This window comes from Pseudochaenichthys georgianus, chromosome 15 (assembly GCF_902827115.2).
Source record: "Pseudochaenichthys georgianus chromosome 15, fPseGeo1.2, whole genome shotgun sequence".
Classification (NCBI taxonomy): domain Eukaryota; kingdom Metazoa; phylum Chordata; class Actinopteri; order Perciformes; family Channichthyidae; genus Pseudochaenichthys; species Pseudochaenichthys georgianus.
The window spans coordinates 22,299,293-22,312,100 of NC_047517.1; the positions used below are offsets into that span (position 1 = coordinate 22,299,293).

Below are 12,808 nucleotides of genomic sequence, written 5' to 3' on the forward strand. Positions count from 1 at the left end.
TATCACTGTTTGATGTTTGTCAGGTGTCAGTTGAGGAGATGGTCACTAAGAAGGAACAAATTGCAGAGGCATTGAGGGCCACGCAGATGATGCTGAACAAACACAGTGACAAGTAAGTGTAGCTGCTGCGAGTGACCTGCACAATATTCCTTTCACTGCTTAAATCCTCCGCCTCATGCTTTGTGTTTCATCTGACAGAATGAGCGAGGACGAAAGAGAAAAGGCCCAGGAGCAGCTGAAGGCGCTCAATCAGGCCTACAGTGAACTCTCCCAGCATTGTTCAGATCAGACAACAACTGCAGAAGAGGTTTGATAACACGCTGTTACATCTATCAGTGATTTGTGTCTTATAATGTGTTAGAAAACACACCACCTGACGTCCAACTGCATGACTAACAATGTCCTCTTCTCCTACAGTGTGTGCAGTTTGCATCCCCCTTTGTATTATATTACATTAGTGGACAAAAAGATAGTCCAGTTGTAGCCCACCAAATCTGAGTATGCTGTAAACATGCTTAGTCGCGCCCGGCTTTGGTCTGACATGTCTCTGTTATTAATGTGCTTGACTTCAACAGATATGACACTTAACCCTTTCTTCACAGTACACTATGTCATGTGACTAACTACCCTCTTTTTGCAAGACGCTGGATACTGCATTACCAGACGCATGATAGCTTTATATGTATTATCCGTCGCTCTCCTGTTGCAACCCTGATGCGGTCTTGCACTTGTGCACATGGTGTTTTAACATGCCCGTATTTGTCTGTTGGTAAGTAAACATTTCGTCTTGCATTTGACTACTTATTTTCAAATTTCAATGATTGGATACTACAGATTTTGATGCTATAATCAATTCAGTAATTTGTCAAATTTCCATTTTCTTTAGGTTTCAAAGTCCAATGTTGCAGGGCTTGGGACAGAACCCATGAGTGGCCTGATCGGTGAAATACCAGGGGCCCAACCTATGACCCCTGACCTCTGTCAGTCTGAAACTCACGATCTCGACTATAAATCCACCCTGAACCACTTTCAACAGTTCAACGAGGATAACAAGTGTGTACAGAGCTCACATGTCCCTTCTGTGTCGCTTTCTGACATTGCAGCAGCCAGGGAAGGGGCGACATGTGAAGACCCGATTATCAAACTGATAGAAGTCAAAGAAGTCAGTGATGGGTTGAATGTGTGCTACTCAGGGGGCACGCTGACCCTGGAGAGGGCTTTTCAGGGTGGTGCAATACCTGCTTCCGTCTATGTAGACATTCTTCAGAGGCAGAATATGGAAGACACCAGTGAAGATGCCTCACTCCTAGAGCCTTTGCACAAGGTCAACAGACTGATATTAAAGTGCCTCAGCAGTAGAAAATCACTGACATCAGGGAGAGATATTAACACTTTGAGGTTGCTTTGTGATGGTGTAAGTGATCAGGAGATGACAGAGGATGTTGTGAGTGATAAGTTAAAGGTGGATGCAGCGGTTCAGGGTGATTTGATGAGATCTAGCAGCACTCTCATTGTGCTTGAACATCAGAAGTACTTTATTGGACTCGTGTTGCCTCCCTCTGGGGAAATCCAAACTGTGACAACATCCTTCCAGCATGATCAACAAATGACCACTGAGGAGTTTACCAGCTCACTGTTGGCTAATCGGGAAAAGATAGCAGCTTTTTACATTCCAGAAATATCCGAGGTGGTGGACATCGCCTCTGCCATACAGAAGGATTTGATTGACACTTACACAGCAGAGATTTTGAAAACTATAGAAATTCCTGATGTGTTACCCGATCACCTTAACGACAAGTTTTCATCGTGGCTCATGTACAGGAAACTCACAGTTGATGGATGCGTTCACGCTGCAGATTGCTTGGAAGTTGATAACATCCCTACACAAACAGAGGCAAAGCAGTTATTCGTCTCCTACCTGTTGTTGAACAGCTACATCGATCCCGAGTCAGGACAGAGGGTGTTAATACTCGATAGACAGCTGAGTAAAATGGTTCAAATCTATCTTGAAGATTTGATATTGTTCGAGAACACTGACAAAAATGTAACTTGTCTGAATTTGAATGTCGGAGATCTTTCAGAAAAGGACGATTTAGAGATACCTCTGCACATACATGAGGAAACGGAGGAGAAATACACGCCGCACACATTTGATCCTCATCATTCTGTCAATGGAACAATTAGCTTTGAAGAAAAAGCATATCTAAATGACGAGGCTCTAAAAGAGGAACATGTGTTAGACGATGCTGCTGACATGGACACCACAGTGCTTTGTGTGGTGGAGGAAACCATGTGTCAAAACAACACACATTGGACACAGGCAGAAGAATTTGAAGATGGAAATCCTGAAAATAGTTTCAAAAATGGAATTGGAGGGGCTGATAGTGAAGGTCTTGAGACCCCAACTATTCCAGGCCTTCAAACGTTACACTCTGTGAACAGAACACATGTCGCCTCCCCATCGAGGATGTTAGACTCCGAGTGTTCAGTGACATCCCACGGACAAACACTTCCATACTACGACGCAGAGTCACTTTGTAGTGAATCAGAAGGGACAGGCATAACCAAAGATGAGTTTCTAAGCTCTGAGGACATGTTGGATGATGACAATGAGCAAGACTATGCTATTCATGTTCTGAAAGGGCAAATGAAGGAGGGAGGCATTTTAGATGTAAACTTAGGGAGCCGTTATGACCTGGAGGCGGTATTACTTGGAATACAATCGGAGGATAACGAAAGTGCTGTAGAAGATGAGGAGGACACATTATCTGTGTATGATGAATCCACATCCTCAAATATCCATGTCATGGAACAGCGGAGCCTGTTAAGGGCTGGTTGCACCGTTAGTATCAGTGAGTCAGTGGAGTCTGGATTATCTGTAGCTGATTTAAACCCTGAGGCCAGCAGTTATCCACACTGCACTACCTCTATCTCTGATGACCATTGTCTGCATGTTAGTAATAATAATGAGGCTGAAAACACACAGACTGAGAGGAGAGTTGCTGTCATGGTGCTTGATCTCATCCAAGAGGAAGGTGATAAAGAGAAGGAAAGTGGAAATGCAGATTCAGAGGTGGATTGGGAGAAAACAGGAAGTGTAGGAGAGATGAGTGATTACCCGCATCGTTCCCCTCCCTCAGTTGGCGGTCAGGAGTGGCTGATGATCTCACCCGCCTCGTGGAGTCGGGTTTCTGCAGAGTGTTTCCATCATACAGACAATTCACTTTTCCTGGCTGAAGCCACTGACTCACCGGGTGCGATCGATAACCAGCAGACAGATATGGATGTGAGGGAAAAAGCTGCTCCAACTACATCTAGTGTGAGTGACATCATCACTGATCCAGAAAGCCACACTCATTACGCAACTTCAATCAATCATGAATCTGACGGCTCACCCGTTGATAATGATTATTTAATTACCAGAAATGAAGTAGGAGATCCGACAGTTAGTGAGAGTGACTTGTGCTCATCACACAGCGATGTGTTGTGTGAGGGAAGTAGAGCGGAGAATGACACGAGTTCAGTCCGGTCCCATTTGGACGGGCAAACACTGAGCATAGATTACTCAGCACAAAGAGATTTGGCTGAAAGTGTAATCATGTCGGAGTTCAGTGGTAATTGTAGCTATGACAACAACATTACAGCAGATGACCGCAGCATTACATTACCTCAGCGAGCAGCGCTTTGTTCAGAGCGTGATTTTAGTGTTGGATCGGAGCCCAGCTGCTCTGAAAATGATCCGAGATCTTCACAGTTGCACGTTGTTTCCGATGAACTCACCTCAACAAACTCTATTCATCTAAAGTGTTTCAATGTTGAAGATTCGGACCACTACGCTCTCACTACCGACAGAGTGCTTGAAACAGCACTGGTGGATGAAGATATGCCACAGCACATACCTGCAGAGGAGGATGAGTTAGGCTCAACACGTTTTCCCCCAGAGAGGCAACATGAGGACCTTTTCACCAGTGATACAAAAGAGATATCTGTGTCAAGAAATGCACAGTCAGAAAGTGATTATGAAAATGTGGATATTGGTGGAAATGTGTCAGAAATGAATACAGGGCAGTCTAAAAGTATAATAAGTGTTTTGTTAGAATCTGATATTCCAGAGGTAGACAGATTAGATGTGTTTGCTTCACAGTTGCACGTTGTTTCCGATGAACTCACCGCAACAAATATTATTAATCTAAAGTGTTTCAATGTTGAAGATTCAGACCACTACGCTCTCACTACCGACAGAGTGCTTGAAACGGCACTGGTGGATGAAGATATGCCACAGCACATACCTGCAGAGGAGGATGAGTTAGGCACACAATTATTTCCCCCAGAGAGGCAACATGAGGACCTTTTCACCAGTGATACAAAAGAGATATCTGTGTCAAGAAATGCACAGTCAGAAAGTGATTATGAAAATGTGGATATTGGTGGAAATGTGTCAGAAATGAATACAGGGCAGTCTAAAAGTATAATAAGTGTTTTGTTAGAATCTGATATTCCAGAGGTAGACAGATTAGATGTGTTGGCTTCAGAGCGTCCCCAGGTAGATGCTGACTTCCTATCAGAAAGCCATGTCACATCTGATGCTTCCTCTTCCACTCCATCAGGGTTTCAGGCTGAAAGTGTAGATGACAAGGGGGACATTGTTACAAAAGGGACTGATGTCAGTGATTTGCAAAAGGCCCAAACTCAAGACGATGACAATATCGTGACTAAAGCTCAGACAACTCCACCACCTTTAGACGAAAGTGTTTGTCACGAGAGAGACTCGCCTCATGGACGTATAGAGAGCAGTCACCCAGATCTGCTCATGGATTTACTGAAGCAAAACGCCCTTAGTTTGAACAGCAAAGAAGTAGAAAACTCAGAGCTGATAATGCAGAAAGAGAAAGTCGGTGAGAAGACAGAAAATCCGTCTGACGCTCCAAACATCCAGCTTCAGCTGCTGCAGGTCCTGAGGACTGTTTCCACGAGCCAAGACCTTTCAATGCTCCAGGAGGTGATGGACACTCTCAACAGCACCCTGGGGGGGGACACCCTGGGGGGGGACTCTCAGGAGGAGCGACGGCACACACTAGAGAGCATCAAGGAGGAGAGCTCAGAGGGGGAAGAGGAGGAGTCAGCAGATGACGACTCGGGTCTCGGTCGCTCTGCTGCAGGCAAACTGTCCCCTCAGACGTCTGATGCCTCCAAAGTTGAGGAAGTAAAAAAAAAGGTTTGTAAGATTGAGAGTGCTTATCCCTTTGATTAGTTTTCAAAAAAAATGTCAGCATTCATCAACAGTTTTCTTCTCCCATCAGCTGTTTTCCGTCCAGGATTATTTGGAGTGTGTTGGGAGGCTGCAGGATCACGCTGATGTTTTAGAAGATGTCAGAAAAGACCTTTCGATCCAGCCACCCGTAGGGAACAACCTGGAAGACCTGCAGATCCAAATGGAGGATTTTCAGGTTGGGAATTAAAAATATTGAACAATATTATTCACTCTTAATTTTCACTTATGTATACAAATATGCATTAGTTCCTTACTTTATGATCTTTTTGATCCAGTCTCTGAAGTCCCAGTTTTCTCGACTGGCCGGTGTTATCACAGCAGATCTGGAAAAAGCCAAACAGCTCTTAAATTCCGTTGATGAGGACATTCCCTTACAAATTCACCGAGATTTGGCCTCGACATATCTGGATTTAGAGCCAAACTTTACTGCTGTTACCCAAATGTCTGCCGGAATGAGTAACTCCCTAACTCAAGCAATGGAAACGGGAAAGGTCAGTGTTCATTGCTAGTAATTGAAATACAATGATGTAACAGTTGCATTAGCTAATGACCTCTTTAAATGTTGCTTTAGGTACATTTGGAATCAACATACCAGAAACATATTCGTTATCTCGGTGAACTAGCGGGCTTCATCAAAAACAACTCTGAGAAGTGTGACATGGATTCGAAAACATGTGATGTGGACACCTTGAAACATTTGATTCAACAGAACGAGGTATATCGAAATAAATGTGATTCAAAACATCCGATATCTACAGCTACTACAGAAACTAACTTTGCCCCTTTTCCATATTTTTCTCCAGGACACAGAGAGCAGTCTGCTTAAAGAAGTCAGGCTCAAGTTGGAAGATGTTACATTTGATATCCAGTGCTTTATTTCTGAGCATGCTCAGTTTCTGAGTCCAACTCAGAGCAGCCACCTCCTAAAGTTCCTCAGCTCCACGCAGCGGTCGTTCAGGGACCAGACGGAGAGACTGGGTACCCAGAGGAGCGCCCTAAATGTCCTACTGGACACCAGGGAGAGGGAGAGCCAGGAGAAGGTCTGCCCATGGATATACTTTCACATATCACAGATGGTTTCTTAGAAAAATACATGTTTGGTTTGTGAGAATTAAATAATGATTGCTCACAGTGCATGCAGATTGGGCCGTGTAACAAGTCAGTTTTAAGCATTAAACATGTGTTTTGATCTCTAACACATAAGATTCAGATTTTGGAGGTTCTACTGTGAATACCTTAAAGCTTTGGAAACATAACAACGTTGCATGCCTTTGTGCTTGATGGCTCCTGCAGACTAACTCTTTGTGCTGGTTGTATCCCACAGGCCTTCAAGACACCAGTGAACTATTAACAGTGGACACATGCACCTTCTCCTTTGGAACACACAAAACAAAACATTAACACACTGGACATAATGTGCCTATTACCACGAGACCAAGCTGGCGAAATAGCATGTTTACAGCATACTAGATATTACACTTTTATAATATAGGAATATGCAGAGCAGATTTAGCATGTTACATCTAAATGCTTGAACAGTTCCTTCTTCCTTCTCTTTGTCTTTCCAAGTGTTGTTTTGGCTGTTTTGATGACGTTAACCTTGTTGTAGGTTTTAGGGTCTGTTTTATGTGAGTATGTTTAATGACAGCCTCCTGTGATATTTACTTGTTTTCTTTTTTCTTGTTTGACAGTCTTTATTGGAGAAACAAAAGGAGTTTGCAGAGAAGTTGGAGGAAGTGTGTGATAATCTCACCCTGACAGAAAACCAGCTGATTGGTCATCGACAGCAGGCTGAAAACACTGAGTGTGTCACAGACCTGCAGCAGTACCAGCAGGAGCACCAGGTTTGAACAAAACATGTCTGTCGCCTTTAAGAAACACAAGACATGTCCATGTTTTCATCACATTGCTTTTCTGTCCCTATTCCTTCTGATCTCAAGGCTCTGCAAAAGGAAGTGTTGACTAATGCCAGCGCCTTAAATGAAGTCATCACCAGTACCAAAGCGTTCCTGGAGGAAAACCGGAGCAAGCTGACCCCAGATCAAATTGCAAGCATTGAAAGCAAGCTGGAAGAGGCTAAGAGCAAAGACAAGCTCATCAACCAGAGGGCGGAGGAGTCCAGGAAAGATCTGGAGAAGGTGGTGACCACTGCCATAAAACAGGAGAGTGAAAAGGTCAGAGTTCAGTCTGTAAAAAAACACATTTCTCATGAGAATTTCGATTATTATTACAGTGTAATTCAAATATTGCTGAACTCAACGTCAACATATTATATTTGTTATCCATCTGTCATTTCAGGCAGCAGCTGTTGAGCGACTTGAAGAAAGTAAGAACAAAATTGAAGGACTCCTGGACTGGATATCCAACATAGGCAATGAAAACGAGAGCAATCTGGATAAAGAGGACCGTATAAGTAAAGAGAATGGAAATCTGCCAGAAGAAACTTCAGCCACGAAACTGATAGCAGAGGATGACGATGCCAATGGAAACGTTTCACAGACCACTGAGAATGATTCTGGCAGAGAGACCAGCGGGAAGAGCGATGCCTCCCTGGACCTCGATAAGCAGTATGACAGGGTCAAGGTACTCGAGAGAGCAATCTATGAAGCTTGCTCCACAGTTCATACTCACATGTTGGAGTTTATGCAGGCACTGACTTTCTTTCTTTCTCAGCAAACTGATCCTAAGGATCACAGAGCGTTACTTAATAAACAAAGATAGTCAAATTAACAATATGTTATACTCATTTGTTGAACACTAAAAACAAGCTTAAAATGTTATTATAGACAACATTTAAGAGCAACATCCTAACATGTAAAAAATTATCTAAGAAGTTGTGCTTGAAATATGACATTTGGCAATCGAATCAAAGTCATGTCAATCTTTCAGTTTGTGTGTACAGACAGACAGATGGAAATACCGCTTCCCACAATCCCGCATACAATAATACAGATATATATATAAAAATATGTATATACCTACCTATACACAATCAACTGACACATTTATACATATGCACACATTAAGACATAAATAAAAGCACAACAATCAATATATACAAAATAACAGTCACTTCAATATCTTTGAGAAATATCATATGTACAGCTATATGCTTTGGTATTGTGTCCTCAAGTCTCTATCGTCCCTCAGGCCCGTCATCAGGAGATCCTGTCCCAGCAGCAGGATCTGATCATGGCCACACAGTCAGCTCAGGCTCTGCTCGACAAGCAGGCGAATGTGCTGTCTTCAGAGGAGAGGGAGAAACTGCAGAAGAACATCCAGGAGCTGAAGGGGCGCTACGATGCCTCGCTGACGCAGGCTGAGCAGCAGATGAAGCAGGTGCAGTGTGTCCAGGAGGAGCAGAAGAAGTTCCAAGGTGACGTGGAGGAGTTCGTCAGCTGGTTAGACCAGGCGGAGGCAGACATAGAGAAGCTCGGAGCTCCTGCAGCCTCCCTCAACATCCTCAACGATAAACTCCAACGACAGAAAAGCTTCTCAGAAGATGTGATTTCCCACAAAGGGGACCTTCGCTTCATCACCATGTCAGGACAGAAAGTGCTGGATGTGGCTAACGCCTGTCGATTTGATGACTCTGCAGCCAAGAACGCTCTTTTGGATGTGGATACTTCAGGAACCTGCTCTGCGGTCAAGGACAAGTTACATTCAGCCGCCAGCCGATACAAAACACTACATTCCCAGGTATTTAGTCTGCAGATGACCAGAGAGCTTGTAGGGTTGCAATGACTTGTTATTGCCACTGGGTGGCAGCATTTGTCTTCAGTAAAACTAATATTTCACATGAGCACTCTGAAGATGACAAGGTGACAGTTATCTGTTATCTTCATGTATTAAACCCGTGTACTTAATCATTTCATTTCCTTTGTTTCAGTGCAATCAGCTTGGCAACAACCTCAAAGATGTGGTTGATAAATACACGAAGTATGACGACTCGAGCGCCGGTCTTTTGAATTGGCTCAACGGCTCAGAGGATGAAGGGAGAAAGCAGCAGTCAGAAGCCATAGCAGCCGACCCACACACACTACAGAAACAGCTGGAGGACACCAAGGCAAGACAGTGCAAAACACGGCTTGAGTCTTATTTTGGCTTGGAGATCAAACCTCAGATTTATCTCGGATTGTGGTCTTTTATATCTTGTCTATTTATTGATATTTATGTGCGGCCTCTCAAATTACTGAGGTCGACACAGGAGTCATATAACGAAGCCCTTTTGATCTTTTTGAGTTCATTGCATTTGGGCTGGAATTTAGATTTGAACAGTTAAAGTTCAGCTGGTGTATGTATGAGACATACATTGTCCTTAGATAAGATAAGATAAAGTTGTATTTATCCCAGGGGAAATAGTTTTGCAGCAGTTTCAATGCACATTTTCATCTGTGACCTGTAATGGATGTTAGCTTATGAACATTCCAAGTAAATAAATTATGAATAGCTTCTTTTTTATAAGTAACACATGCAGAACTTGTGGTGTATTGACTTGGTTATAAGGTTCAAGTTCCGATAGACCTGCCTTACCTTATATAGTGTTTCCACTGACTTAAGTACTACATGGTTATTTTTAGCTCAAATTCAAACTCACATGTGAATAGTTTAACTTTGTATATTTGTAGCCTTCATACTCTCCTGGAGGAGGATAATAAGCGATCCTGTCTCTGTCAAAGTTTTGGCAGCAGTCAGCTGAAACATTTCTCTGTCGAGAGGTAGTTACATCACAGATATCCCAGATAAGAGGCGCCTGTGGGCCTACAGAGGAACGCTGTGCTTTAAAAGAATCTAAGCCTTTCTGTTAGTGCAAGAGTGAAAACAGACAGATTCACCTAACCATATCCCGGAAATCACAACACAATTCTGAAGTTGTTGCACATCATCATTGTTTATGTTCTTCTATCCACCACACAGTGAAGTGCTTATTCTAAACAGCACCGTAGAAATATAGAAAGAGGATATTTATCCAAGTCAATACCGTCTTATTTTCTCTGACCTCTTCTTTCTTAATTACCCCTAGGCCCTTCAAGGTCAGATGACAGGACATCAGACTGCTGTTGACACACTACGTAAAGCGGCGGAGTCTCTGATCACTTCTGAAGGAGACCTGCTGAGCAACTCGGACGAAATTCAGGAGACAGCAGGTGAGGGAAAAAAATGGGAGCCGATAAAGTGCCGTGGTAAGGTAGAATGTATTGACGGTTCATATGTATTGCAAACATTTGGTTGAAACTCTTTCTCCAAACATTTCACCCGATGCATGTGTGTAAAAAAAAAAGGGTGTAAGAAATTAATCATATTAGATTATTTCACGTGTCATCATTCACACTCAAATAATGGAGTAGGAGTACAGCTTTTAATATGCACATTTAAAGATATCAAGCATTTAAATTACATCAAATGTTCGGGAAAGTTTCAAAATTAAGTATAACAAAGTAAAGATGTCAGGCATCTATGGAACGCTGTAAAAGGTTATGTTCGAGGCAACGCCATAGCGTACTCCTCAGCCCGAAATTGGGAAAAGCTCAAGACAATCGTGGATCTAGAATGTACATGATCATCACTAGTTAGAGAACTACAGGAACATTACAATTCAGATAAAGAAATAGCAGTATGCAAAGTTAAAGCTGAACTCAATGCGCTTCTTACCAAGAGAGCCACATTTCTGATTCATAGGGTAAGAAACCCAGAATATCTAGATGGAAGTAGACCGAGCTCCCTGCTGGCAAGTACACTCCGAAATAACGAGCAGCTGGCCCAAATATCTTCAATTACGAATAATGATGGCATTGTCCTTTATGATCCAGTTCGTATTAATCATTAATTTGAACAGTTCTATAAACATTTATATACGTCTCAAGTACAGACATCAAAGGTAGATTTAGAACATTTCTTTGTGGATCTGAATTTACCACATCTATCCCCTGAGGATATTGATCGCTTGGATTGTGAAATAACACTTAAAGAATGATCTAAAGCACTGGAAGACATGAACCTTGGCAAATCCCCTGGTATAGATGGTATCCCTCCGGAATTATATTCCCAGTTTTGGCCTGATTTAGGACCAATATTATTGGAAATGATTCATGTAGCACTCAAAGAAGAACATTTCCAAAAGGATATCAATACAGCTATAATTTCTCTCATACACAAGAAGGGGAAAGACCCAAATGTATGAACACATTTTAGACCAATATCACTTATAAATTCAGAAATCAAACTTTATGCCAAAGTAATAGCTCGACGATTGGAGAAAGTCCTTCCAACATTAGTTCATTATGACCAAACAGGCTTTATGAAAAACCGATTCTCATCAGATAATATGAGGACACTACTGCATGTTATTCATCATTTTGCAGCAGACATAACATCGCCTTGCACCGTACTATCAGTTGATGCTGAAAAAGCTTTTGACAGGCTAGAATGGCACATTTTGTGGCATACAATGCAAAGAATGGGTTTTGGGGCAACATGTATGATTATGTTGAAGATCCTATATAATAATCCAAGTGCTATGGTTCTGACAGGAAATCAGTGGTCACCTAGATTTTCAATTCAACGTGGCACACGGCAAGGTTACCCTGTCTCCGCGCTACTGTTTGCAATTTCTCTAGAACCGCTTGCACAGAAAATAAGACTATCCAAAGAAGTAAAACAGATAGTTGTAAAAGAGACAGACCACAAAATGTCGTTATATGCGGATAATCTAATACTGTACTTGGACGAGGTACCAACTACGCTTCCTACTCTGTTAAATATCTTTACCCAATTTAGTTAAATTCCCTATATTTTTTCTTTGTCTTTTTGTATTATTGTCTATATAATTTGTATCTGTGTATATAAGTCCCTCTGTGAGGGCAACAAAAAAAAACAATAAAAAGTTGGTCACAAAAAAACAAAACAAAGTAAAGTCCAAAGTTCGTAAATATAATAGCCCTACGAAAATGTATTACTTATAAGTAGGGAGGTTGTTCAATATCAGACTGGTGGTTACCATCAGTATTCTGAAAGTTGTAAATGATGTCTCCTTCCTACTTCCTCTCTACAGTAATTGGGTTCTTGGCTTCCACTTTAAAATGCTTTAACTACCAAATCTTACTGAATGTAATCCATCGCCAAGATTATAGCCTTTACTAACTCAGATTCTGCTTGGATTTAAAATGTATCCAGAACAAGGAGAAGTCGTTAAATTTTAAACCTGTTTTTTTTCTGCCTGCGCTGTAGAGGACATAGTTGAGCGCTATGACAACCTGTCCAAGTCTGTGAGTGACCGAAATGAGAAGCTGCAGATCACCCTGACTCGCTCCATGAGTGTCCAGGATGGTTTGGATGAGATGATGGGATGGATGGAGGGAGTGGAGGCCAGCGTGAAAGAGAAAGGACAGATTCCCCTGGACTCTGCATCCATTGGAAATATCCTCAGCAAAGAAGCAGTATGTATTCTTTTAGCATTACAATAATTGGACACTGGCTGTAGTGTATATATTTATTTCAGTTAAACATTGACATGTAACTGTCTTACATTGTGTATTT

At 42.1% G+C, this 12,808-nt stretch overlaps 1 protein-coding gene across 3 annotated transcripts in view; it reads left to right on the forward strand.

Moving 5' to 3' along the window:
* Positions 1–12,808, forward strand: part of dst (dystonin) — a 104,553-nt gene that overhangs the window by 50,694 nt on the left and 41,051 nt on the right. For 2 of the 3 annotated variants that reach the window (XM_034100355.2, XM_034100357.2), the window contains 14 exons: positions 24–112; positions 199–307; positions 887–5,215; positions 5,301–5,447; positions 5,548–5,763; positions 5,844–5,987; positions 6,076–6,312; positions 6,964–7,116; positions 7,213–7,446; positions 7,571–7,855; positions 8,423–8,971; positions 9,162–9,338; positions 10,296–10,419; positions 12,500–12,708. In XM_034100355.2, coding sequence (XP_033956246.1) covers positions 24–112; positions 199–307; positions 887–5,215; positions 5,301–5,447; positions 5,548–5,763; positions 5,844–5,987; positions 6,076–6,312; positions 6,964–7,116; positions 7,213–7,446; positions 7,571–7,855; positions 8,423–8,971; positions 9,162–9,338; positions 10,296–10,419; positions 12,500–12,708 — 7,002 coding nt within the window. The remainder of the gene's footprint in view (positions 1–23; positions 113–198; positions 308–886; positions 5,216–5,300; positions 5,448–5,547; positions 5,764–5,843; positions 5,988–6,075; positions 6,313–6,963; positions 7,117–7,212; positions 7,447–7,570; positions 7,856–8,422; positions 8,972–9,161; positions 9,339–10,295; positions 10,420–12,499; positions 12,709–12,808) is intronic. The other variant, XM_034100356.2, reaches the window with a different exon arrangement.